The sequence below is a fragment of the Carlito syrichta genome, unplaced genomic scaffold, assembly GCF_000164805.1.
Source record: "Carlito syrichta isolate Samal-C Ts95f unplaced genomic scaffold, Tarsius_syrichta-2.0.1 Scaffold308054, whole genome shotgun sequence".
Classification (NCBI taxonomy): Eukaryota; Metazoa; Chordata; class Mammalia; order Primates; family Tarsiidae; genus Carlito; species Carlito syrichta.
The window spans coordinates 433,248-457,746 of NW_007252150.1; the positions used below are offsets into that span (position 1 = coordinate 433,248).

Consider the following 24,499-nt stretch of genomic DNA (forward strand, 5'->3'; position numbering starts at 1 on the left):
TAAGTTCCTTTTAATTTAATCAGCATTGCCAGTAGATTACTTATTTTATGAACTTTAAAAAAAAAACAATTCTTGCTTTTGTTGATTTTGTTTCCTAGTTTTCTAATCCCTTTTCTTCTTTCTGTGTCTTTTTTTAAAAAGAGGTATAGATGCAGCAAGTATCAAGCCAAGTTCTCCATTCTCACAGAGCTCTTGTTTTAGTTGGGAGAGGTAATACACTAAGGAATAACTGAATGCATAATTTATTGCCAGGTGGTGATTGGTGCTGTGAAGAAAAATAAGTGCAAGTAAGTGAATATGGAATGATGAGGGAGGCATCTGCTTTAGATGGGGTGGTCAGAGAAGGACTTCTGTAACAATAATATCTGAGCAGACACCTGAACAAGTGAGGGAGAAAACTGGACTCTGTATATTCTAGGCAAAGGGAAAGCCAGTGCAAAGGCCATGTGGTAAAAATGGACTTGGAATGTTCCAGGACTAGCAAGAAAGGCATTGTGTGCTCTGAAGATCAGGTAAAGAAATCAGAGAAAGAGGCAAAGAATCCAGGGAAGTTTCAGGACTCAGAACTTAGGGGATCTTATAAACTATAGGGAGAACTGAATTTTTATTTTGAATCTGAAAGCAACACAACATCATCCAGAGGGTTGTGAGTCAGAGAGCACTGAACCAGATTGACATACAGATCTACAATAGCCACTGGCAAGAAAGCCGCCCTTGTATTTGAGTCTGCTTCTCAGAACTTGCTTCAGTGAGGTCCCAGAAGCACAAAGGAGCTGGATTCCCCCAGGAGCAGATGGGCAGGAGTGAACACTGGATTTGAGCACCAATAAAATGGAGAGAGAGATGAAGGAGTCAGAGAACTCTTTCTAAAGGTCCAGTTTTGAAGGGGAAGCAGAAAGTGTGAAACAAACGGAGAGTCAGTGGCACAGGGAGGAGTTCCGAGACTTGGGACAGGTAGCAGAAAAGAACTGTCAAAAGTTACAGGGTTTCAGCCGGGCTCGGTGACTCAGCCTGTAATCCCGTGCCTTTGGGAGGCTGAGGTGAGTGGATTGCCTGAGCCCGCAGGTTCGAGATCCCCCTGGGCAGCGAGACCTCATCTCTACAATAAATAAATAAATAAATAAATAAATAAATAAATCAGCTGGGCATGGTAGCCCATGCCTGTAATTCCGGCTACTTGGAAGGCTGAGGCGGAAGGATCGCCGGAGCCCAGCAGGTCGAGGCTGCGGTGCCGGGAGCGGCCACTGCACTCCGGTCTGGGCGACAGAGTGAGACTCCAACTCCAAAAAAAAAAAAAAAAAAGATAAAAAGTTACAGGGTTTTTTTCTCTTGATTTTATATTAGTTTGTTATACAAGGGATGCCTATCACTTGAAAAATTTTAGGAAATACAGATGAGAAGAAAACTCAAATCATGCTTATTTAAATCTAAAGATAAGCATTGTTAATATTTTGCTATACATAGTTTCCATTTTCTGTGTATTTATGTATATGCGAATGTAATTTTTACATGAAATCATTGCATTTCACTCTAATTTTTGAATTTACTATTTTATAAACATTGTCATGTCAATAAATGGAGGTTAGCATTAATAATTTTAGTGAGAACAGGAATATTCCTTTGTATGGTTTGACTGTAGTTTATTTAACCACTTTGCTGGTCATTTAGATTAGTTTTGTTTTTTTTTTCACATTTTGCCTTCACAAACAGCCATGCAAAGAAGATCTCCAAATTTATATTTTTGGTATTTATCTTATTATTTCTTGATATTACTTAAATGGGGTATCACTAAGTTAAAGAATCCAGATTTTTTTTTTTTTGAGTTGCAGTTTTACTCTGTCACCCAGACTGGAGTGCAGTGGCCGCTCCCGGCTACCACAATCTCGACCCACTGGGCTCTGGCGATCCTTCCACCTCAGCCTTCTGAGTAGCCAGAATTACAGGCGTGCACTACCACACCCGGCTGATTTTTGATTTATTGTAGAGATGAGATCTCGCTGCCCAGGCGGGTCTTGAACCCACAAGAATCCAGATTTTCAAATCTCCAGATATGTTGGCAAATCCTGTAAATGCATTGCTTTCAAATCCCCCCAATGTGGGGCTCCTGCCACCCTCACACTCTCACCAGTATTGGCTGTTTCATTCTTTTTTTTTTGAGTTGAAGTCTCACTCGGTTGCCCAGACTGGAGTGCAGTGGCCGCTCCCGGCACCGCAGACTTGACCTGCTGGGCTGCGGCGATCCTTCCACCTCAGCCTTCCGAGTAGCCGGAATTACAGGCATGTGCTACCACGCCCGGCTGATTTTTTGATTTATTGTAGAGATGAGGTCTCGCTGCCCAGGCGGGTCTCGAACCTGCGGGCTCAGGCAATCCACTCACCTCAGCCTCCCAAAGGCGCGGGATTAGAGGCTGAGCCACCGAGCCCGGCTTGCTTCATTCTTTTCAGTGCTTGTTATCAGCTAAACTATGGTACTACCTAACTGTTGTGTTCATTTGTATTTTTGTTACTAATTTTCATGTACTTATTGGCCTTTCTGGAATTACCTAGTTTATATATTTTGCCTATTCTGTTGACCACACTTACCTTTTTCTTGTTACTTTTGAGAGTTCTTACTATGTCAATAGTAATTCTGCATTAGGTTGTAATAGTTCCTCAAAATTCCGTCTATTATCATTGTGAGATTTTTATCTTCCCATAGAGACAGGTTTAAATTTCTATGTAGTCAGATCTGTGAAATTTCCGATTTGTAAGTTCAGCTCAGAAAAACCTCCTCAACCCTTCTGATTTGTAAGTTCAGCTCAGAAAAACCTCCTCAACCCCAAATTTCTATGAATACACAGTTTATCCTTCTCTTGATAAAGATTTATATGTACAATTCCGTCTAGTTGGCTATCTAGTCCTACTAGAATTATGGTGAGAAGCCAAAATTCAATTAAAAGCAAAGTCACCCAGTTACACTCACACTCGCTGTTATACTAGCACTCCCTGTTGTATTCCATCAGCATTCCTTACACTAGCACGCCCTGTTACATTGGCTCTCCCTGTTACACTAGCACTCCCTGTTATGCTAGTACTCCTCTTTATACTAGCACTCTCTGTTACATTAGCACCCCCTGTTACACTAGCTCTTCTTGTTACACTAACACTCCCTGTTACACTAGCACTCTCTGTTACTAGTGCTCTCTTACACCAGCACTCCTCCTTACACTAGCACTCCTCCCTGCTCTAGGACTCCTTGCCAAATCAGAGGCTTTCCTGACTCTGTAATTAATCTCTTGTCTGGGCTCAGGGAAGACTTAAAAGTCTCCCATCAGATAAGGCACAGTCCTCAGCTGCTCTGCCTCCTTGGGAGGGCTGTCCCCAGTTTTTAGAGAGTCCCCATGGTGCTTCTCACATATACAGAGAGGAAGGAGATGAAGGAACCACACTGTGCTCCGACAGCCCTGCCTGTTTGTCTTGACCTTTCCCTACATGTGTCCAAAGAATGATGGATGGTGATGCTGGCGACACTCATAGACTCCCTTCAGAAGACTGTCTGGACCACCAGTGACCCCTAACACAGATGAGCATGCACTGTGGAAGAGAAGCAGCCAGGCTTTTTGTCTTCCTCTGCAGTCACCTCCATTTAGACGTGCCCCCAGAAAGTTTCTCAGAGTATCTACTAATGCTGCTTGAGCTTTAAAAACAGTGCTCTCTTTAGGTGGAACTACACAAAGAAGGAAGAGGTACCCTTCTTAATCCCCACAGACCTTGGATTTTCTCTTGAGATTTCCTTTCAAATGTCATTGTGAATTTTCTACCCCATAAATTTATTAAACACAACAACATTCCCGGAACACATGTACATACTCAGTGTAATTGAAATACTGTCACTTTAGGGATACAGCAGCTGTTTATTGGAGGTGCTAAACAATGATTTAGAACAGAAAGCAGAAAGGAACATGTCCAGGAAAAACTCTTGGAGAAACACAAGACTGAACTTGATTCTGGTCAAATAACATAATTATGTTTTATCTAGTGGGTGATATCATAGAAACTCCATGTTCTATTATTTAATGTTATGGCCAACACAATGGTCACCAATTACTTTTAAATTATAAAATTGTTGTTTATTGGTCCATTTGTAAATCAAAATAAATGGGTTCCTCCATCAAAGTTGTTCCCAAGAGCAGGGGGAGTGGGGTCAGGATGGGGTGAGCAATTTTGCCTCTCAGGGACATTTTTTGTTTTTTGAGTTGGAGTCTCACTTTATTTCCCAGACTGGAGTGCAGTAGCATGCTCACGGTCACCCCAGTATAGACCTGCTGAGCTCAGGGGATCCTTCCGATTCAGCCTTCCAAGTAGCTGGAACTACAGGTGTGCGCTACCACGCCCAGGTAATTTTTGATTTATTGTAGAGACGAGGTCTCACCAAGTTGCCTGGGTGGGTCTTGAACCCATGGGCTCAGGCAATCCACTCGCCTCGGCGTCCCAAAGTGCTGGGATTACGGGCTGAGCCACCGAGCCTGGCCTCTCAGGGACATTTGAAGGCACTTTTATTGGGATCACAACTGGGAGGGTTGCTACCAGCATCTTGTGGCTTAACACCCTGCAGGACTCAGGACAACCCTGAGATCATTCCCCTCAAAACAAAGAATTACCTAGACTCAAACAGGAACAGTATTGAGAGAAATGTGATCTAGAACAACAAGGTCTAAAGAGACTCCTCCATATTCCCTCGCATTTTCTCCCAGTTTAAGAAGAAAAGTGCTGATCTGTGTTCAGAAAGACATGAAGGATGTGAAAATGAAACCAGAGGAGGCAGGAATCACTGAGACGCTACTGAGAAGTTCCTAAGAAATAAACCATGTTTATGAGAGATCAGTCCAGCCCCTCACTCTGGTTTCTTTCCTCTCCATATCATAACTTGAGTGTCCTCTCCACTGTAAAATTCACCAGCGAATGCTGCACGGAAACTTACAGGCTGTCTGAAGGTCAGAGCTTGGTTGCATTTCCTGGAGGCTTGGCTGTTGAGTCTCAGTCCCTGGTCTGCTCAGCCCAGGCTGTTGTTCCCACAGGTCCTTCTTCAGCTCTCATCATTTCTTCCTCTCCACTTTTTTCCCCTCCTTCCCCTGGTCAAGGTGAATCCAGTCATGTCCATTTAACTCTGTCCAGTCATATCTCCATGGGCTCTTTCTCCTCCCGTCTCTGGTTTCCTGTGAAGCAAACATCACTTTGAGCCCATTTACTGTCCTCTCCCCATACCTCCATCTCATCTTCTTGCAAACAGGGTTTCCACTCTATGTCTTGTCTGTCTTAGCCACACACTGAGCTAAGCAATTGGTCCTCAGCACCCCAGAGAGGTTGCCGTTGCTATTCCGTCCATTGTACAGATGAGTGGGAAGACCTGGGTTAGAATTGTGGCAGCGCCAGTCACTCAGTTTCTGAGTCTCAGATTCCTTACATGTCATGGGATTAATCATGCCTGCCTTAGGTCTCACATTTTACAAACATGAGGATCGATGATGCCTACCATCATCATCGTCATCGTCAGTACTTTCGTGTATTGTTGACTCAACATCAATTTCTAAAGAAATAAAATAAAAAGGCAAGTGTAATCATTTAACATGTTTCTGACCTTCTATCTGAGTAAAGACTTTGAAGGAATCATAGCTTAGCCCACAGTCTGTTTCCCCATGTTCCAGTCCAGCAAGGGCTGTGCAATCAGATCACCTGAGCCTGAATCCTAATGGCTGAATGATCATAGGCTAATTACACGTCCCCTAGTGCCTTTGTTTCCTTGTTTCCTTGTGTGGAAATTGAGGATTGAAATGAGAACACCTTCAACGCAATTTGTGCAAAATGCTGAGGACGGACCCCGGCCCATATCATGCAGGAGAAATGTTGTCAATCTTATCAGGCTACAGGGAGAACCGGCAGTAACAGCATCACTGCTTGCAATGTATATGCCACCTGTGAGCCTCTCTGCCAGCTCCCACAGCCCCTGAATCTTCACCCTCTGCTCTGTCTCTTGAAATATTTCTGTTTCTTCCCATGACCGACATGCACTGGCTGCCACCATATACCAAGCTCTGCACCAAGGACAGTTCAGGAAGAGAGTTCCAGTGACTCAGAAACTCTCGGCAGGACAGAATGGGTGTAGAGTCCCCCGCGTGCTCATTTCGAATGTCTCTAACTTGCTGAAATGAGGTTTATTGAGATAACTTAAAAGGTAATTAGGTTCTGTCTCAGCCATAAGAAAAAGGCATATAAAATGAAGATGAAAAACAAAAGTTAATCGATAATTATTTTAAGATTTGCACATTAAAGTGTCTCTCTTTGCACCTATTCAAATAGTAAATGTTAAAAGAAAGAGAGAGACATTAGCCAGCAGTGCTGGCCAAGACATAAAACAACAGCAGACTGGTGCATGACTAGTAGAAATGCAAATCCATATAATTTAAATAAAAAGAAATGTGCCGATGCATTTTATAGCCACTGACTCAGTAATCCTAGTTCTCAGAACTTTTCCTGATGAAATTATGAAGTGTAGAAAAACATACACAAAAGTGTATAAATATTTTTATAATAGCAAAAATGGGAGCAAATTCAACATGCTCAAATAAGGAAGTAGGTAAGTAAATATATTAATTCATTTTTATTTATTTTATTTTATTTTATTTTATTTGCAGACTTATGTAAAAGAAATTTATTTCTGTGTCAACCTGAAAATTAGAGCAAGCAGAGAAAAAATGCAGGAATTTGTATAATGTAAGTACCTAATTCTCAACGAAATTAATTCATTTTTAAACAAATATTTATTAAATACTTCTATTTTGGGATACTGTGCTACAAAACATATCTTGTAGTCCTTAAGATGATCAACAAGAACATAAGAAGTAAACTAACATAAGTGATATGAAAGTTTTAAAAAAATATTTTTCCCATCATTATGGTAAGGCAAAAATTAAATGTTTTTATTTGCAGCATTTCAATGGGAACACAGGCAAATCAACATTGCTGCTCTATTGGGATGGTGAATTCTGATTATTTTCTTCACCACTATTTGCTATTCATTATTACATTATTCGCAGTGAAGAAAGATCTTATTAAAAATGTAAAAAATTCCAATGTGAGTATCCACTTGACCTGCTCTGAGACCCACTCTCCCGATCATGCTTCTCTGCACATGAGAGACAGAAATCAGTGGGGTCTTGCTTGACTGTGGCCGCCAGAAAGCTCAGTCCCGTGGACCTGCGACTATTTTCCCAGGAAGTCCCTGCTTGTTTGTCTGAATGGTTCTGCTTTATTTTATTTTTACTCTCTCACATATGATTTAAAACCACAAAGAGAACACATCGGAGAGTTATTTCACAAGAAGTCCATTCATTCTCTTCCTGTAAAAACAAGGAGACAGAGAGCTATTCATACTAGGGGTCCCTCTGGGAATTCCTTAGGCGCAGTGGCACTCAGCTTGTAACTGACAAGTTCACCTCCAAACACAATCTAGTGGAGCTGGATGCAAAGGCTGATGAAGCTGCTGCGATTGGCAGGGGTGGAAACCCGGAGTGTAACAAAACACAAAACATGGACAAAAAAATGGTTGCATTTTCAGATGAAACTGCCCAGCTGTACTAGCTGAACTGAGCCCTGGTTAAACTCACATTTGGCCAAGGGCAGCTATCTCCAAAGAGAAGTCCCCAGAGAGCTCCTTTAGAGGGTTTACAGCTATAACATGGAAACCGTCCCACCCATGGAGACATTTTTTAACATTCTGGAAGCATGCCATCTGTAATCAGAGTTTGTTCCCTCTGAATTAGCTACAAATGATTAAATCAGTCTTTAAAATTCTTTACTACAGGCAATCAAACACGACTCTGATGCCCTGAGGGGTTAGAATTTTTATTCCCTGACCATTTGCTCCAAACACCTTCTGTTCATTTAAAAAGAGAGAGAGAAGAAGAAGAGGAGGAGGAGAAGGAGGAGAAAAAGAAAGAAAGAAAGAGAGAGAGAGAGGGAGAGAGAAAGAAAGAAAGAAAGAAAGAAAGAAAGAAAGAAAGAAAGAAAGAAAGAAAGAAAGAAAGAAAGAAAGAAAGAAAGAAAAAGAAAGAAAGAAAGAAAGAAAGAAACACGCTTTTTAAGTTTATTTGGGTTTGACTCATGACTCTTAAGATGAGGTTTAAACTAACCTCCTTTTAAAGCTGATGCCCAAGAACTGGTTTTTCCTTTGTCTTGCTATATTTTAAACAACCACTGTACATTCTTGTGTTAAATGACCTGTAAAATGTCTCGTGTACTCTGACAGGGGGAGGCATTCATATTGAAGTGGCAGTTGTCTAATTAGATTCTTTTTTTTTTTTTTTTGAGTTGGAGTCTCACTCTGTCGCCCAGACTGGAGTGCAGTGGCCGCTCCCGGCCACCGCAGCCTCGACCTGCTGGGCTCCGGCGATCCTTCCGCCTCAGCCTTCCAAGTAGCCGGAATTACAGGCATGCGCTACCACGCCCGGCTGATTTTTTGATTTATTGTAGAGATGAGGTCTCGCTGCCCAGGCGGGTCTCGAACCCGCGGGCTCAGGCAATCCACTCACCTCAGCCTCCCAAAAGCGCAGGATTACAGGCTGAGCCACCGAACCCGGCTAATTAGATTCTAAAAGCATCTAAGCTCACAATATCTATTAGCCTAGCTTAAACATAATTTGATTTTAATGAGGAAAGCTAATTGAGGTTTAATTCACAATGGAGACTCGATCACCTGTGTTTTGCCTATGACCAGTCCAGAATATAATACTAGAAGTACACCTGACCCTACCGCTCTATTTTTGGTAGAATTTTTTTTTATTGTGGCTTTATACATATATCTGTATAAAACCATAATACATACATAATAACATTTACCATTCTAACCATTGTCAGTGTGCAATTTAATCACATTGGGTTGTACAACTATCACTACTATCTATTTCCAGAACTTTTTTATCATCCCAAACAGAAAATCTAAGCCCACTAAGCAAAAACTCTCCATTTCCCCTGTCCCTTAGCCCCTTGTGACCTCTATTCTACTTTTTTGTCTCTGTGAATTTGCCCGTTTTTTTTTTTTTTTTTGAGTTGGAGTCTCACTCTGTCACCCAGACTGGAGTGCAATGGCCGCTCTCGGTCACTGCAGCCTCGACCTGCTGAACTTCTGCCTCAGCCTTCCGAGTAGCCGGAACTACAGGCGCACGCTACCACCCCAGCTAATTTTTAATTTATTGTAGAGATGAGGTCTCGCCAAGTTGCCCAGGTGGGTCTCGAACTCATGGGCTAAGCAATCCACTCACCTTGGCCTCCCAAAACGCTGGGATTACAGGTGGAACCACCGAGCCTGGCTGAATTTGCCCTTTTTAGGAACCACATGTAAGTGGAATTGTACAATACATGTCCTTTGTTTTGGACTTATTTCTTTTAGCACAATGTCCTCAAAATCCATCCATGTTGTGACATGCACGCAAACTTCGCTCCTTTATGAGGCTGAATCGTATTCTATTGCATGAACACACCACATTTTGCATTCCCATTCATCTGTTGATAGACACTTGGGTAGTCCCCTCCTTTTGACTGTTGTGAATAATGCTGCTTTGAACACAGAAAGTTCCATTTTCTTATTTTTTTTTTGAGTTGGCGTCTCACTCTGTCACCCAGGCTGGAGGGCAGTGACACGCTCCCGGCCGGCCACCACAGCCTCGACCTGCTGGGTTGCGGCGATCCTTCCTCCTCAGCCTTCCTAGTAGCCGGAACTACAGTCGCACACTACCACGCCTGGCTAATTTTTGATTTATTGTAGAGACGAGGTCTTGCCAAGTTGCCCGGGTGGGTCTTGAACACGTGGGCTCAGGCAATCCTCTCAACTTGGTCTCCCAAAGTGCTGGGATTACAGGCTGAGCCACTGAGCCTGGCCTAAAGTTCCATTTTCAATTCTCCTGTGTATATATCTGGGAATGGAATCGCTGAGTCATATAGTAGTCCTATGTTTAACTTTCTGGGGATCTGCCAAGCTGATTTCCATATCGGTTGCACCATTTTACATTCCCATATGGTAGGATTATTTTATTCCCAAATACTTGCTGCCTTCTTTAAGGGATTCCACGTCTCCCCTCTTTACACAGGGATTGGCTGCTTGACATGCGAATGACCATGGCAAAAGCTTTAGACCTTCCCACTCCGCACCCTCACACTCATCATCTTCACTCTTCCGTGGGCCTCGAGAACACCCTCTCCCTCACAGGAGATGCTTCTTCAGGACCGAGAACAGCAACACGGCTGCTGCCCCCCCATCCACAGCCAACGTGCACCGTGAGTGAGAATAAACCTGTGTCTGCAAGGCTGGTGTCATTTATCACTGAGGCAGCTTGGGCCCCCTTTATTTATTTATTTTTTTCACATTGCCTCTTTTTTGCTTTTACACAGTTCTTTTTTTTTTTTTTTAAATTTCTTTCTTTGCCAGGTACTTTTATACATGTGGTTTCCTTTTTTCTGCAATTAGCTCTTCTCCAAAACTTGTGATTGATTATTCGGGGAAACATATACAACTGTCGTTGCTGCAGATCAAAAGTCATCAAAGTTCAGCAGTTTCATATGGTTCATGTAACTAAAAACAACAATGGTGGCCACCAGGCACTGTGCTGGGAATTTGATTCCACCAGCCCCTCCGCTCCTCTCATGAAGCCTGGAATTATTCCTGTCTCCCTTTCGAAGATGAGGAAATGCGAGGCTTCGACTCATCAAGTACTTAACTCATTAGTGGTGGATCTGGATTCTAAAGACACCTCTTAATTATGACTTTCTGTTGTTCAACAATTTTCCTCTCATGTACTCTTCTCTTCTTCCATGGAACTGTTGGAGGTTACTTGTGAGAGTACCTATTACAGTCCCATTGCCTGGAGGGTACCTTCATTTGTGCTTACAAATGAAGAAGCTTTGTCAAGCATGTGGTATGTATCACTCTCTCTTTTTTTTTTTTTTTTTGAGTTGGAGTCTCACTCTGTCACCCAGACTGGGGTGCAGTGGCCACTCTCAGCCACCACATCCTCGACCTGCTGGGCTCCGGCGATCCTTCTGCCTCAGCCTTCCAAGTAGTTGGAATTACAGGCACATGCTACCACGCCCAGCTAATTTTTTATTTATTGTAGAGATGAGGTCTTGCCAAGTTGCCCAGGCGGGTCTCGAACCCGTGGGCTCAGGCAATCCACTCACCTCAGCCTCCCAAAGCACTGGGATTACAGGCTGAGCCACCAAGCCCGGTGGTACGTATCACTCTTAACCCCATTTTACAGATGAAGAAACCGAGGTTCAGCTCATTATAGTGCTTACTGCATTGCACGAAAGTTACTTAAACCACCAAAATAAGCAAGTGCAGTGAAGAAAACAGAGAAGACTGGGTTGTTGGCTTTGTAAATGCAGGGATTTGGCTTGCCTGTGAACTAATGACTTCCCTCTACATGGTACCACACAAATCCACTTAGCCTCCTAATGTAAAATGTCATGTTCAAGGTTCCCTCTCTCATCCCGTAGAATAGTTTTCCAGCTCTCTCATCAACAAGCACCACTAAGAACAGCATGCCTCATGATCAAAGGCACAAGTCCTTAGTTTAAGAATTTCAAGTATTTCAACAGACAAGCAGTGGTGAGTATTTTGGAAAATATTAATCATTAAACTAGGCTTCCTGACCAAATACTGTATCTGGTCAATGTTTCTAGAAGCCAAAGGGCTGGGTTTCAAGCTTAGTACAACCTACTAATTTACGATCACAAGTGCAACATCTGCTGTCCAAATGGATGGGTTTATAACCAGAGGAAATTCCATATATTTAGTAATATAAGATCCTAGGCCATTTCTAGCTGCTTATTTATTTTCTTCACTCTATTTCATCTGTCCATCTATAGAAAAATATGAAATTTTTCAGCAGTTCTGGAATTTGGGTCATTCAAGGAGTGGTCACCAGGTGCCAAGTCCTCTCTAGCTACAGGACTTTGCCCCCAAGTGCTCCCAAATTCAAATTCTACCCAGGAACATATATGTGTGTGCTGATATTGTATTACTTACACAAATCTATGGAAAAAAGAATGTCTAATTAATGGAAGCTAAACATCTCTCTTACAGACACACACACCAACCTCCAAAGTAGAAGCAGAGTTATAATGTATGTTTTTTCCCCAGGAATTTTGAAGTTTAACCAAAATGAATCTTTAGTCGTTTTGAAAATGGGCTTGTCTTCAGAGATTTAAGTAGATATTTGATTCAATATTATGTAATGTTGATGATCTTGTGGTGAAACCTTTAAAATAGAAGCAAATAAAAGACCAAAAATAACAAAAAGAAACACTCACTTCACTGATTTAAATATGTTTCTAATTTTAGGATAAAATTGCCAACTTCTGATCCTCAGCCAAAAAGATTAAGCATACCCAGATGTCACAAATATGAATTCAAATATTTACATCACGTCTTAAAAACAATCATTATGTTATTTCCTGCAAAGGCATGGGTTGGTGTATCAAGGGGTCTGATGTATCCAGGAGGAAGGGTTGATATATCAAGGGTTCTGATGTATCCAGTATCTACTGGTTTTTATAGAAATATGGCAGTAAAACAGATGCCCACAAGCTATTTTAACATTTATATTGACGCTCCAAAATGTCATCAGCTTATTGAGGAAATTTTTTAAGTACCTACACTTTTCCCTGACATAAAGCATTTCTAGAGAGTCTACAATTATTAGGTAGCAAATACTATTAATAATAAAAAAGAAATATACCACTGATCCTAAGTTTGTGTTAGTTCAATGCTTAATCCAACTCCAAACTCATTCCCCAGCAAGACCTACTTTAAAATCATGAACTTCGCAGCTACTTGGGTGGATTTAGAGTCTAAGATACTCAGTGATCTATCACAGAGACAAAGAACTGTGTGCCACATGTTCTCACTCATAAGTGGACCCTGAACAATTTTCATAATACTACAAGAAGGAAATTGGCTGTAGTGGGAAAATGCCAGGGGAGGGTGGCAGGGGCACACCTCATCAGTCAGGGTACCTGATCTCAAACCAGGTGAAGTGGGGACCAAAGTGAGGCCCAATCTTTACCTGTACAGTGACCATTTGCATACCTAACCCTGAATTATACCTCACAGCTTTAAAATAAAAAAACTTTTTGAAAAGGATCTCCTTGCCCTGGCCACTTGGGTTTTTCTCCAACATGGGTGACATCTGACTGTAACATCTGTCATCCCCTGGACTGCCAAAGTCAATCTGGATGATCTGGCTGGTTTCTTTCTCTCTTGCATGTTTCTGACTACCTGCCTCTCTTCTAGCTCAAAGAAGTATAGCTCTACAGGGACAAAAGTTATGGAAGCCATGTCTTCCAAGCCCAAAATGAGAATGTACATAGCTTGAGAAGGATGAATGTACTTAAACTTACAATGAGACATAACATTTGAACTGTCTGAAGTATCTAGGATGGGTGGTTGTTAGCCTGAAAAGACGGACAGTCAACATTAAACATCTTCCTAACACTTTCAGGTCCAGAGTTTACTATCTTCAAGCAGTTGTTGCATTTGGATGAGAGATTGAACATTTAAGTCATTTCTAATTTGTGGGACTTATGAGCTTGCTTTTTAAAAATATTCAAATCATTACAATACTTACAGTATTCAAAGTCTATTTCTTTTCTTTCTTTTTTTTTTTTTTTTTTTGAGTTGGAGTCTCACTCTGTCGCCCAGACTGGAGTGCAGTGGCACGTTCCTGACCACTGCAGCCTCGACCTGCTGGGCTCTGGTGATCCTTCCGCCTCAGCCTTCCAAGTAGCCGGAACCACAGGTGTGTGCTACCACAACTGGCTAATTTTTTATTTATTGTAGAGACGAGTTCTCACCAAGTTTCCCAGGAGGGTCTCGAACCCGCGGGCTCAGGCAATCCACTTGGCCTCCCAAAGTGCTGGGATTACAGGCTGAGCCACCAAGCCCAGCCCAAAGTCTATTTCTTAAAGTACACAGATTTAGCCTTCTCAGCTGGTATCACCCTCTTTAGTCACTGGAGACAAGGAGAATCCCTGGGATTGGGGACTGAAGGAGCCAATGTCAAAATAGAGAGTGGGATACAGTGAGACAGCACTTGTCCCCTGGTTTGGGGCAGCTCCCTGAACCTTGATCTGTAGTGGAATGGATTATAGCTGCTGGGTCTGGTATTAGGAAGAGCCTGCCTCAGAACCTGGACTCTCTATTTGGGAACCTTAGCCAGTGGCCAACTTACTGAGCAGCGGGTGCTGAATATCCTTGGAGAGCCACAGGAGGTGGTCAGCGCCATGTCTGCAGTCACCAGTCCTCTGACTTGACCCACAGGCATGCAATCCCATAGCCAAGGCTCCCCAGGGCCATAATTTCCAACCCCATCTCTGAAAGTACAGGGGTGGGTAGAGGGAAATGCTGCACCATGAGAGATGTCAATCCGCTGCTGGATGAGAAGGACAAGAACAATTTGGCAAGTCTGGTGCGTGCAGATAAGGGCAGATCCAGAGAGACAAAGACTCGGTGTGTTTTGCTTCTAAATTTGAGCAATTAGTGTCCCACGTGATCACTCTCCAACATGATAGCTAGGCAGCATTTCTGGAAGAAATATATTTCTAGGAAAGCAGACTGTGGAAATGGTTTTAGGATAGTTTGCTTTATTATACATTTTTTTACAGCTCTTTGTAATATTATACAAACTTAGTCATATCTTAATATTCATCTCATTAACTAGCACTGTTAAAGCAGGATTGTATGAAATAGTATCAGAATTTGGCATCTGAAAAAAAAACCACATGAGAGTTATACAATGACAAATTTCTCCCTGAATGTTTGAGATGGCTCCCACTCTCACTCTGTCCACCTGCAGGTCCACATATCTTAGATAACAGGTATTCTCTGAACTTGAGGTGTGAGAAAAATAAAGGTGGTTTTCCATTATCCCTTCCCCAAGCAGGAGCAATTATTACCTCCAGGGCACAAGTGCTCTTCCCAGAGATGACTGCCAGAGTGCACGATTAGCTACAGGCCTTCACACCTCATGGGACGTGGGAAAATGAAATGGAAACAAGATGGAAGCTGTTATTTTGCTCTTTGGGGAATGAAGCATGAAAACTGTAGGAAGTTGAAGAGTGTTCTCAGAGCCTAACTCTCATGCTCAAGATGAATACGTCTCCAGATAGTCTAAGGCAAAGTCTTCCACTGGTTTATTATAACCAGGCCTGCATGTCTTGGGTTAGAAAACTAGTATTTGAATCAATATTACTTGTGACTGACAAATCTGAGTTCATATTACTGGTGATCTAAACACACTTTGTGGGCCAGGTGTGGTGGCTTATGCCTTTAATCCCACCACTTTGAGAGGCCAAAGCAAGAGAATCACTTGAGGCCAGGTGTTTGAGACTAGTCTGGGCAACATAGCAAGACCCTGTCTCTACAAAAAATTAAAACACACACACGTACACACACACACACACACACACACACACACACACACACACACACACACACATTTTACATCATCACAGTTGAACAACAAGTTATAGGTAAACTTATATATATATATATATATATATATATTTACTTTACTTGCCTGGAAGCAAAAAAGTTCTGAAACTGTTTTAGAAATAGACATATATATCTTAGTCTGCATCATCAAAATCATCAAGCAAACAGAAAATGCATTTGTGACTTCAAGCAGATGGAGACACCCTCAGTCCCTCCTACCTACTGATGGTACTTTATTGGAAAGACATGCCATGTGGGAGGAACTCCAAATCGCCATCATCAGTTGAAGGGGTCCCAAAGTCGAGCACACAAATGCAAAATGAAACATCTTTGCAAGCTATGTCTGTCCAGGGTGCCCAATTAGGAAAAACAGAAAACGAGCGTTCAGCCCTTGACTCTTCCTCCTCTGTCTGTGTACCATTTTATCAGTTGAAGGAACATGTCACCATGGCATCTAGACTTTCTGCAGGATGACGTAAGCAAACATATTTACAAGGACTGAGAAGGCCTGCCTGCCTTAAGCTTCCTTTCTGATCTGAGGAGGGAAAATGGCTGCATTGTCTGGACTCTAACAAACAGAGCAGTTATAAGATCCAGGTGGAAAAGAGATGAGTGGTTAACCTGTTCAAATGGGGGTAAACCACCTAAGACTGGGTGTCAGACACACACGGACGAACCCTACAGCATCCGTGTGCCCTTCTAACGTCACAAGATCAAATGTGCTTTTCTTTTGCATTAAACTTTTTACTTTGTAGATTTGCATGCACTTATAAGAAATAATACAGAAAGACCCTTGTCCTATTTAGCCAATTTTTCCCAATGATAACAATTGCAAAACGATAGTACAGTTATCACGACCAGGATATTGACATGGACGTAATCCACCAACATGTGTTGTGCTTTGAAAATCAATTCAACTATTTGAAAAAGTAGCAGATCCATAGAAGTGCCTCAAGCTGGATTAACAGTCTTCAGATGACGTTTTGTATATTAATAAACAGGCTACTTTGGCAGAGGGAGATGTGGCAGGTACTGGAAAGGCAATGAATCATGGGTTCTTTGAACCCATAAAACTTCTTTTTTACTGACAGCTCTTACTGTAGAAGAGAAACTTCCTTGCACTTTGTTTCAGTCTAGGATTTCCTAAAATTAAGATGAGAGAGTGTCCAGAGGGGTATGTACCAACCACCAACATGCAGAAGAGAAAGACAAAGCTTCTGAGCTGGAAATATTGAGAAGACAGTAAGGCTGCCATCATATAGTGAGAAAAGTACAGGACTAGGAAGGAAAAGATGGATAGCATCGCACTGATGTGGGCACTCCTGCGAGAATCCCTGCTGCCCATCGTTGTGCTTCTCATCTGCCGGGAGTGTTTTCCCAGGGAAAAAATCAAGAGCAGAACTGCAACCAAGAAAATCAGTAAGGGCGTTGAGAACCCAAAGACGAGAAAGGCAAGCTGCAAGGCAGTTACTTCTGTGATTTGAGTTGTCGCGTTTGGGGAGAAAAGGTGCACTGAGAATGCTGGAGGAATACGCCACGTGTAATTGTTTTGGAAAATACAAATGATAGATGTATACAACAGAGTCCCAAGAATCTGCCACGGCACCAACTTGGTTATCCTCATCTTCAACCAAATGAAGAGTGGGTGAGGGACAGTGGCAATCTTGGCGCAGTAGAAAACACCCAGCCATGTGGCAAACCAAAGTTCCGATTCATTTACAAGCATGTGAATTGAAAAATTTGAAGGAAATATAAGCCATTCTATCATGGAGAGAATAACCAGATTAATGTTGAAGATGAGCAATTGCAGACAGAGTCTAGTAATCGCCAGGCAGAAAAGAAGTAGGTTCAATGGAGCCAATTTTCTCTGTTTGATCAAGTCAATGGTGTTCACCACCACAATGAAGCCATTTGCAAAAACCCCAACAAGAAACTGGATCAGCACAAAAAGAAAATAGACGATGAGGTGAAACTCAAGCATCTTAAGAAGAAAAATAATTAGTTACTTTTAAAAATGCTGCAGTTATAGATTTTTGTGTAGTTTGTATTATTCACTTTTCTTCAGTGAGATCAGGACTCCTCGGGGGAACAAGATCCTACTGATAAAGTCAACAGCATAGGAAAGTGATGTACATTTGTTTATGTCACTGCTTTCTCAATTCAGTTCTGAGGCAGTCAAATAAGAAAGAGATACTGTCGCAACAATTTGCTTCTTAGTGATGGCTTTTGCATCTTCTAGATCCACCTACCTAGCTTTCAAAGTCATTACAAACAAAATAGTGGAATTGGACACCTTCAGATGCCGGGGAAGTAGGCTTTCCTGGCAGATAGTCTGCTAAAGTTACTCAATCCTTCGTCTCTACCATGAATAATTAATTTTGCCTACAGGTGTGATTCAACTTAATGCTAATCATATATTTTTAAGACACTTTTTTTCCCCCAAATTATCCTTCTGTTACACTAATGTAACACAACAAGCAATGCAAGACTTCTAAGTAGTAGTTCTCCAATATGCAATGGTTGAGCAATTCAGAAGCATCTAAATTTTTAAATAGTTATAAAATAAAGTATACGTGGTAAAACAAAAAGTGCCATGAAACATAAAAGCAAAGTAAGTAGGTTCATGTTTATGCATCTACACTAGGTCAAAAGCCTAAAGGAAGATCACATGCAACAAAATGAAGAGAAGCACTCAGCACAATTCACCCAGGAATTGTCTGCAGGATAATTAAAACTGTTTCCCTGTTATTTTTCCAAACTAAAAGAATGATACAACATGAGCCGGTGGTTCTGGAAAACAAGAAAAGACAAAACAGTACATGATTAAGTTTGCTGCTATAACTGGTTAACACCTACTTATGGAAAAAATTAAATCTGTAAATATTAACACGGTTACCGTGTCATACATTGTGCTAAAGCAGAGTTTCTCAACTTCCACACTACTGACTTTTTGGGCTAGGTAATTCTTTTTAGAGTAAGGGGCTGTCCTGTGCAATGTAGAAAATGTAGGATGTCTACCGCATCCCTAGCCTTACCCACTAGATGCCATTAGCACTTCCCACCTTTCTGGGCTGTGACACACAAAAGAGTTTCCAGACATTGCCAAATGTCCTGAATGGCAGAACCACTGTTCGAAACACTAGGGGGACAAAGGTGGATAGAATATAATTTCTGTCCTTAGGCTTTCCTAGACTAAAGCCAGAACAAGACACAGGTACAATGTGACATAAAGCTAAGTTGATTCTTTAGACAGATCACCACCAGAGCACAAAGTGGAGAATAATTTATTAAACACTGAGGGAGTGGAAGCTTTTGTAACTCAGTACTTGATCAAATTGTGTCCAGCAAACCCCATAACAAGGCATGTGTCCTATTGGATATGTGTTACTTTGCCTAAACTTGTTATAAAGCATATTTATGGGGAATCTTATTTATAGACAAGTGGAAAGGAACTGTATTTGAAAAAAATAATGGTGAGAGTATATCTCTAGGTTACTTTACTGTTCTTCTCTGAGTATGTAACACTTTTGCCATGTAGGACTCCACTTCATTCTTCTTGTCACAATTACAGTGAGATGAAGGGAACAGACAGGAACATCTTCATGGAGGCATCAAGGAAGGCAGTTCACAAGCAGATGCTACCGGAATAGATCCAAATTCAAGCAGAAAAGGAGAATGAGCCTGTTCTCCCTCTGGTAGAAATGAGAAAGTATCACAAAACTTTCCAATTTTGCATTCTGCAGCCTAGAAAAGCAAAAATGTAAGGGAATCCACCTGTGAAATATGGGCATACCTTGGAGATACCACAATAAAACGAATACTGCAATAAAGTCAATCACATTAATTTCTTGTTTTCCAGTATATATGTATATAAGCTATGTTTATACCATGCTGTAGCCTACCAAGTGTGCAATAGCATTAGGTCTGAAAAACGTGCATATCCTAATTTTAAAAATATTTTATTGCTAAATATCATCTGAGCCTTCAGTGAATCATACTCTTTTTGCTGGTGGAGGGTCTTGCCTCGGTGTTGATGGTTACTGACTGATCAGGGTGGTGGTTGCTGAAAACTGGAGTGATTGTGGTACTTTATTAAAACAAAACAACAACGAAGTTTGCCAGATTGCAAATTTCTTTCATGGAAGATTTGCCTGCAGCTTTCAGTGCCGTTTGATAGAGTTTTACCCAATGTTGAAAGTAGTAGAACTTTCAAAATTGGAATCAGTCCTCTCAAACCCTGCCACTGCTTTACCAACTAAGTTGATGTCATATCCTTAGTCCTTTGTTGTCATTTCAACACTATTCACAACACCATTACGAGGAGTAGATTCCATCTCAAGAAATCACTTCCTTTGCTTATCCATAAGAAACAATCCTTATTCCTTAAATTTTTGCTATCAGAGTGCAGCAATTCAGTCTTATCTTCAGGCTCAACTTCTAATTTTAGTTTTCTTACTATTTCTACCACATCTGTGATTATTACTTCCTCCACTTAAGTCTTGAACCCCTCAAAGTCATCCATAAGGGTAGGAATCAACTTCTTCCAAATTTCTGTTAGTGTTGATACTTTGACCTGCTCCCATGAAAAATAAATGTTCTTAATGGCATCTAGAAAGGTGACTCTTCCTAGGAGATTTCCAATTTATTTGCTTAGATCCATCAGAGGAATCACCACCTATGGCAGCGATAGCCTTATGAAATGTATTTCTTAAATAATAAGACCTCAAAGTCAAAATTACTCTTTGATCCGTGGATTTCAGAGTGGATGCTGTGTTAGTAGACAGGAAAATACCATTCATTTCTGTATACATCTTCATCAGAGCTCTCAGATGATTCGTTACTTTGTCAGTAAGCAGTACTATTTTGGAAGGAACTTTTTTTTTCTGGGCAGTAGGTCTCAACAGTAGAATTAAAATATCCAGTAAATGATGCTGCAAAGAGATGTGCTGTCATGCAGGTTTTGCTCTTCTAATTAAAGAGCATGGGTTTCAGTGTAATTCTAAAGAACCCCAGGGTTTGGGGAATAGTAAATGAGCATTGCATTCAACTTAAAGTCACCAGCTTCATTAGCCCCTAACAAAAGAGTCCTTTGAAGCATCGAAGCCAGGCATTGCCTTTTCTCTGGCTATGAAAGTCCTAGATGGCATCTTCTTCAAGTAGAAGGTTGTTTCATCTGCACTGAAAATCTGTTTATGAGGGTAACCATCTTCATCAATGATCTTAGCCTGATCTTCTGGACAATCTACTGCAACTTCTCCATCAGCACTTGCAACTTCACCTTGTACTTTTTTGTGATGAAGACTGCTTCTTTCCTGAAACTTCATGATCCAATATTTGCTAGCCTCTAACTTTTCTTCCACAGCTTTCCTACCTCTCTCAGCCTTCATATAATTGAAGAGAGTTAGGTCCGCACTCTGAATGGAGCATTGGCTTAAGGGAATATTGTGGCTGTTTGACCTTCTATCTAGACTACTCAAACTTTCTCCATATCAGCAGTAAGGCTGTTTCATTCTCTTATCATTCGTGTGTTCACTGAAGTAGTATTTTCAATTTCCTTTGAGAAATTTTCCTTTGCATTTATATCTTGGCTAACTCTTTGGTGCAAGAGGCTTAGTTTTGGTTTATCACAACTTTGGACATGCCTTCCTCATTAAGCATAATTATTTATAGTTTGACTTAAAGTAAGAGGTGAGACATGCAACTCTCCCTTTCACTTGAACATTAAAGACCAATATATAGTTTTTAATATAAATATAATTTTAATATTATTGTATGTCAGGGAACAGGGAGGCTCAAGAAAAGGGAATAAGATGAGGAATGGCCAGTCAGTGGAGTAGTCAGAAAATACAACACATCAATTAAGTTTGCTTTCTTATATGAGCACATTTTGTGGTGCTCCCAAACAATTACAATAGTAACATCAAATATCACTAATCACAGTTCATCCTAACAGCTGTAAAAATAATGTAAAAGTTTGTGTTATTGTAAGAATTACAAAAATGTTCACAGAGACATGGAGTGAACATAGGTTGTTGGAAAAATGGTACCGATAAACTTGCTTGACACAGGGTTGCCATAAGCACAATGAGGAGTGAATCACAATAAACTGAGGTGTGCTATAAGGAAACTAAGAACTCTCAAAAGTGTAGTTGTCACTTATTCCTAGTTTTCTCTATCAAACTTCTGTCATTGTATTTGTCCTTGCTATTGCAAATCTTGGTTACCTGCCTGTGCCTTGTGAGCCGCAGCTCTGGGAGGGCAAATACCCTGAGCCCTTGGTGGGGCTTCAACATGGCCTGGGCACCTCAATATTGCAAAAAAAACTTAACAGGAACACTGAATGGAGCTGGCAAAAAAAAGAAAACGTTTACATCCTGAGTGTAGAATAACAATATAATCCTTCAGGACTGAGAGAAAACCTGCAGAGATAATGCATAGTACACCAAAGGCCTAAGAGGAGTAACTGTGTCCAATTCTATTTATTAGCATCCTATTTGTCTTTTGGATCCTAGCATCTTGAGGGGGTGTTTGTTTCTCAGATATTCTATTGTAACTTTTGTTAGAACTAGCTTGGGGAGTAGGAGCAATGCTTCATAGAGAACTTTATTTCATTTAGAGCAGGTCTTCTGATGTGGGAATTCCATTGAGTAAAAAAATAAAAATTCATGAGGCTAATTCTACATTTTTTTATTAAATAATTTCTGTTATCATCTCTTCAGTGAGCACACATAGAGGTTGCCGAAGGCACACTGTTTCTGAACAAATGCCATCAACTCACCTGAGACACCTGCTTTTTATACTGAAGGATGGAGGAGGAAGAAGTGTCTGTCCTTACTCCTCCATCTGTGTGACTGATAAACTAATGTCCTCCAAGTCAGTGCTGGGGCAGAGAGCACCAAGAATGTGTTCACCAACCTTCCTTTTAAGATGTTGCCACATCACTCAAAGTGGCCCTGCACTTAGCTAAATACTTTAGCGATCAACACAACAAATACGACTTTTAAAAAATGGTCCTATGTATAAAATCCCTTTAGGTCTCTAAACCGTTTGTTTTAGTGAGAAGGACACATCAGAGAATTTCTGGCTCTGAGATGAAAAACGAACATGTCTGACCTCACCTGTCAGTCAGTGGCTCGAAACGTTGACAGTTTTACATGGATAAATGGCTCAGAACAGATGGAACAAGACCTGATGTGGAGAAATTCACATGATTATTACCCTGTGTTACCCTGATTAAATCCGTTCACTTGCACTCATCTGTAATGAGCAATCATTAAAGGAGACAACACTAAATATTCTTGAGGTAACTGACAGGCGGAAAGCATTGCTTATTTATATTCAAATCATTTCGCTCTTCAAAAGAAAGTGCGATTCTTTTCCACATGCAGTTAGACTGATGCTGGAAAGTTGTTCATCAGGTAGAATGCTGCAGCACTCATCATTCTGTTTTCCGGCTGCACTTGGACATTGGTGTTGGTATTAGCATCATCATGAAAGTGAGCAATAGTTTTAATATCTTTCCCAAGTGTGTCTTTCCACTTCACTATCAAGGGAACAATTTCTGCTTTAAGAAACATGTATATGTATTAACATTACTATATATTTAATAAGATCATTCAAATCAGAAAGAGATGGACCCTGGACAAACTCATCCTTTCTGAATCTTCCCTGTAGCAGAGCCCCGGAGCACTTGGAGCTTATTCCATTTAAAATTCACAATATCTTGGATTAAAAGCACCAGATTCGTTCAGACTAACCATTCTTTAAATCCATTCATTTGCTTCTCTCCACTCGAATTTGCTGTTGATCTTTTGGACTAAAATTTGTCTTTAATATTCAGGTCACTTTCATATACTTGTCCCTTCTCTTCCTCAATTTATTCTAGTAATATATTTCTGTGCTTTTTCTTACTCCACTCAATATTCTGAAATGTATTTGCATTGCACCAAATAGGATAATGGAACAATACAACACATTGAATTTAAGTCTTCCACATAAAGAACTCAAAGTGCTTTACAAACAAGAATCCCTTGTTAGTTACAATAAGGAAACAGAAGCCACAGATGCCGCACTTGAATCACAGGAATAGTCCCCAGCGCTCACGATTTTGTCTTCAGCTCTAAACTGAGCCCCTCTGTGGAATTTTAAATCCTTCCTTGCATCTTTGGTCACTCCCTTTTTCTCTCTCCCTTTCCTCCTTTTCTCTTTTCTCTTTCTCCCTTCTCTCCTTCCCTCTTCTCCTTCCTCTCTTCCACCTTTCCTCCCAGACTTCCACACACATTTATTTGTTGTGTGTCTTATAGACGAGGCACTGTTCTAAGCATGCAGCACACACTTAAAGATGCAGATAGGGGATATGTTCTGAGAAATGTGTTGTTGGGAGATTTCATGACTGCGTGAGCATCTTAGGGTACATCCACACTAACACAGGTGATACAGCCTCAGCACACCTGGACTATGTGATATAGCTTGTAGCTTGCTCCTAGGCTACAAGCCTGTACATCATGTTATTGTACTGAATACTGTAGGCAATCACAGAACAATGGTAGTTATTTGTCTATTTCAACATATCTAAATACAGAAAAAGTACATTAAACACAGTAGAAAAGATTTAAAATGGCACACCTGGGTAGGGCACTTGCAATGAATGGAGCTTGCAAAATTGGAGGTTGTTCTGGGTGAGCCAGAGAGGGAGTGGTGAGTGAATGTGAAAGTGTAGGGCATTACGGTGCATGTTGTAGACTTTATAGCACTGCACACTTAGGCAACATTAAATTTATTGCAAAATAAAGCACCAAAATTGAGCTTCCAACAATTTAGGAATTCCTTGTCTGGGAATATTCCCAGAGGAACATAAATCGCTCTAACAAAAAGACACCTGCACTCATATGTTCATTGCAGCACTACTCACAATAGCAAAATCATGGAACCAACCCAGATGCCCATTGAAAGGAGACTGGATAAAGAAAGTGTGGT

The 24,499-nt window shown here is 41.0% G+C and overlaps 1 protein-coding gene across 1 annotated transcript; it reads right to left on the reverse strand.

Moving 5' to 3' along the window:
- Positions 1-16,604: 16,604 nt before the first annotated feature.
- On the reverse strand, positions 16,605-17,504 carry TAS2R1 (taste 2 receptor member 1). The gene has a single exon (XM_008064818.1). The coding sequence runs from the start codon at positions 17,502-17,504 to the stop codon at positions 16,605-16,607; it is 900 nt and encodes a 299-aa protein (XP_008063009.1).
- Positions 17,505-24,499: the final 6,995 nt, after the last annotated feature.

Excerpts from the sequence above, each read along its gene's own strand:
- TAS2R1 (XM_008064818.1), bottom strand. The coding sequence starts at position 17,504 with ATGCTTGAGTTTCACCTCATCGTCTATTTTCTTTTTGTGCTGATCCAG.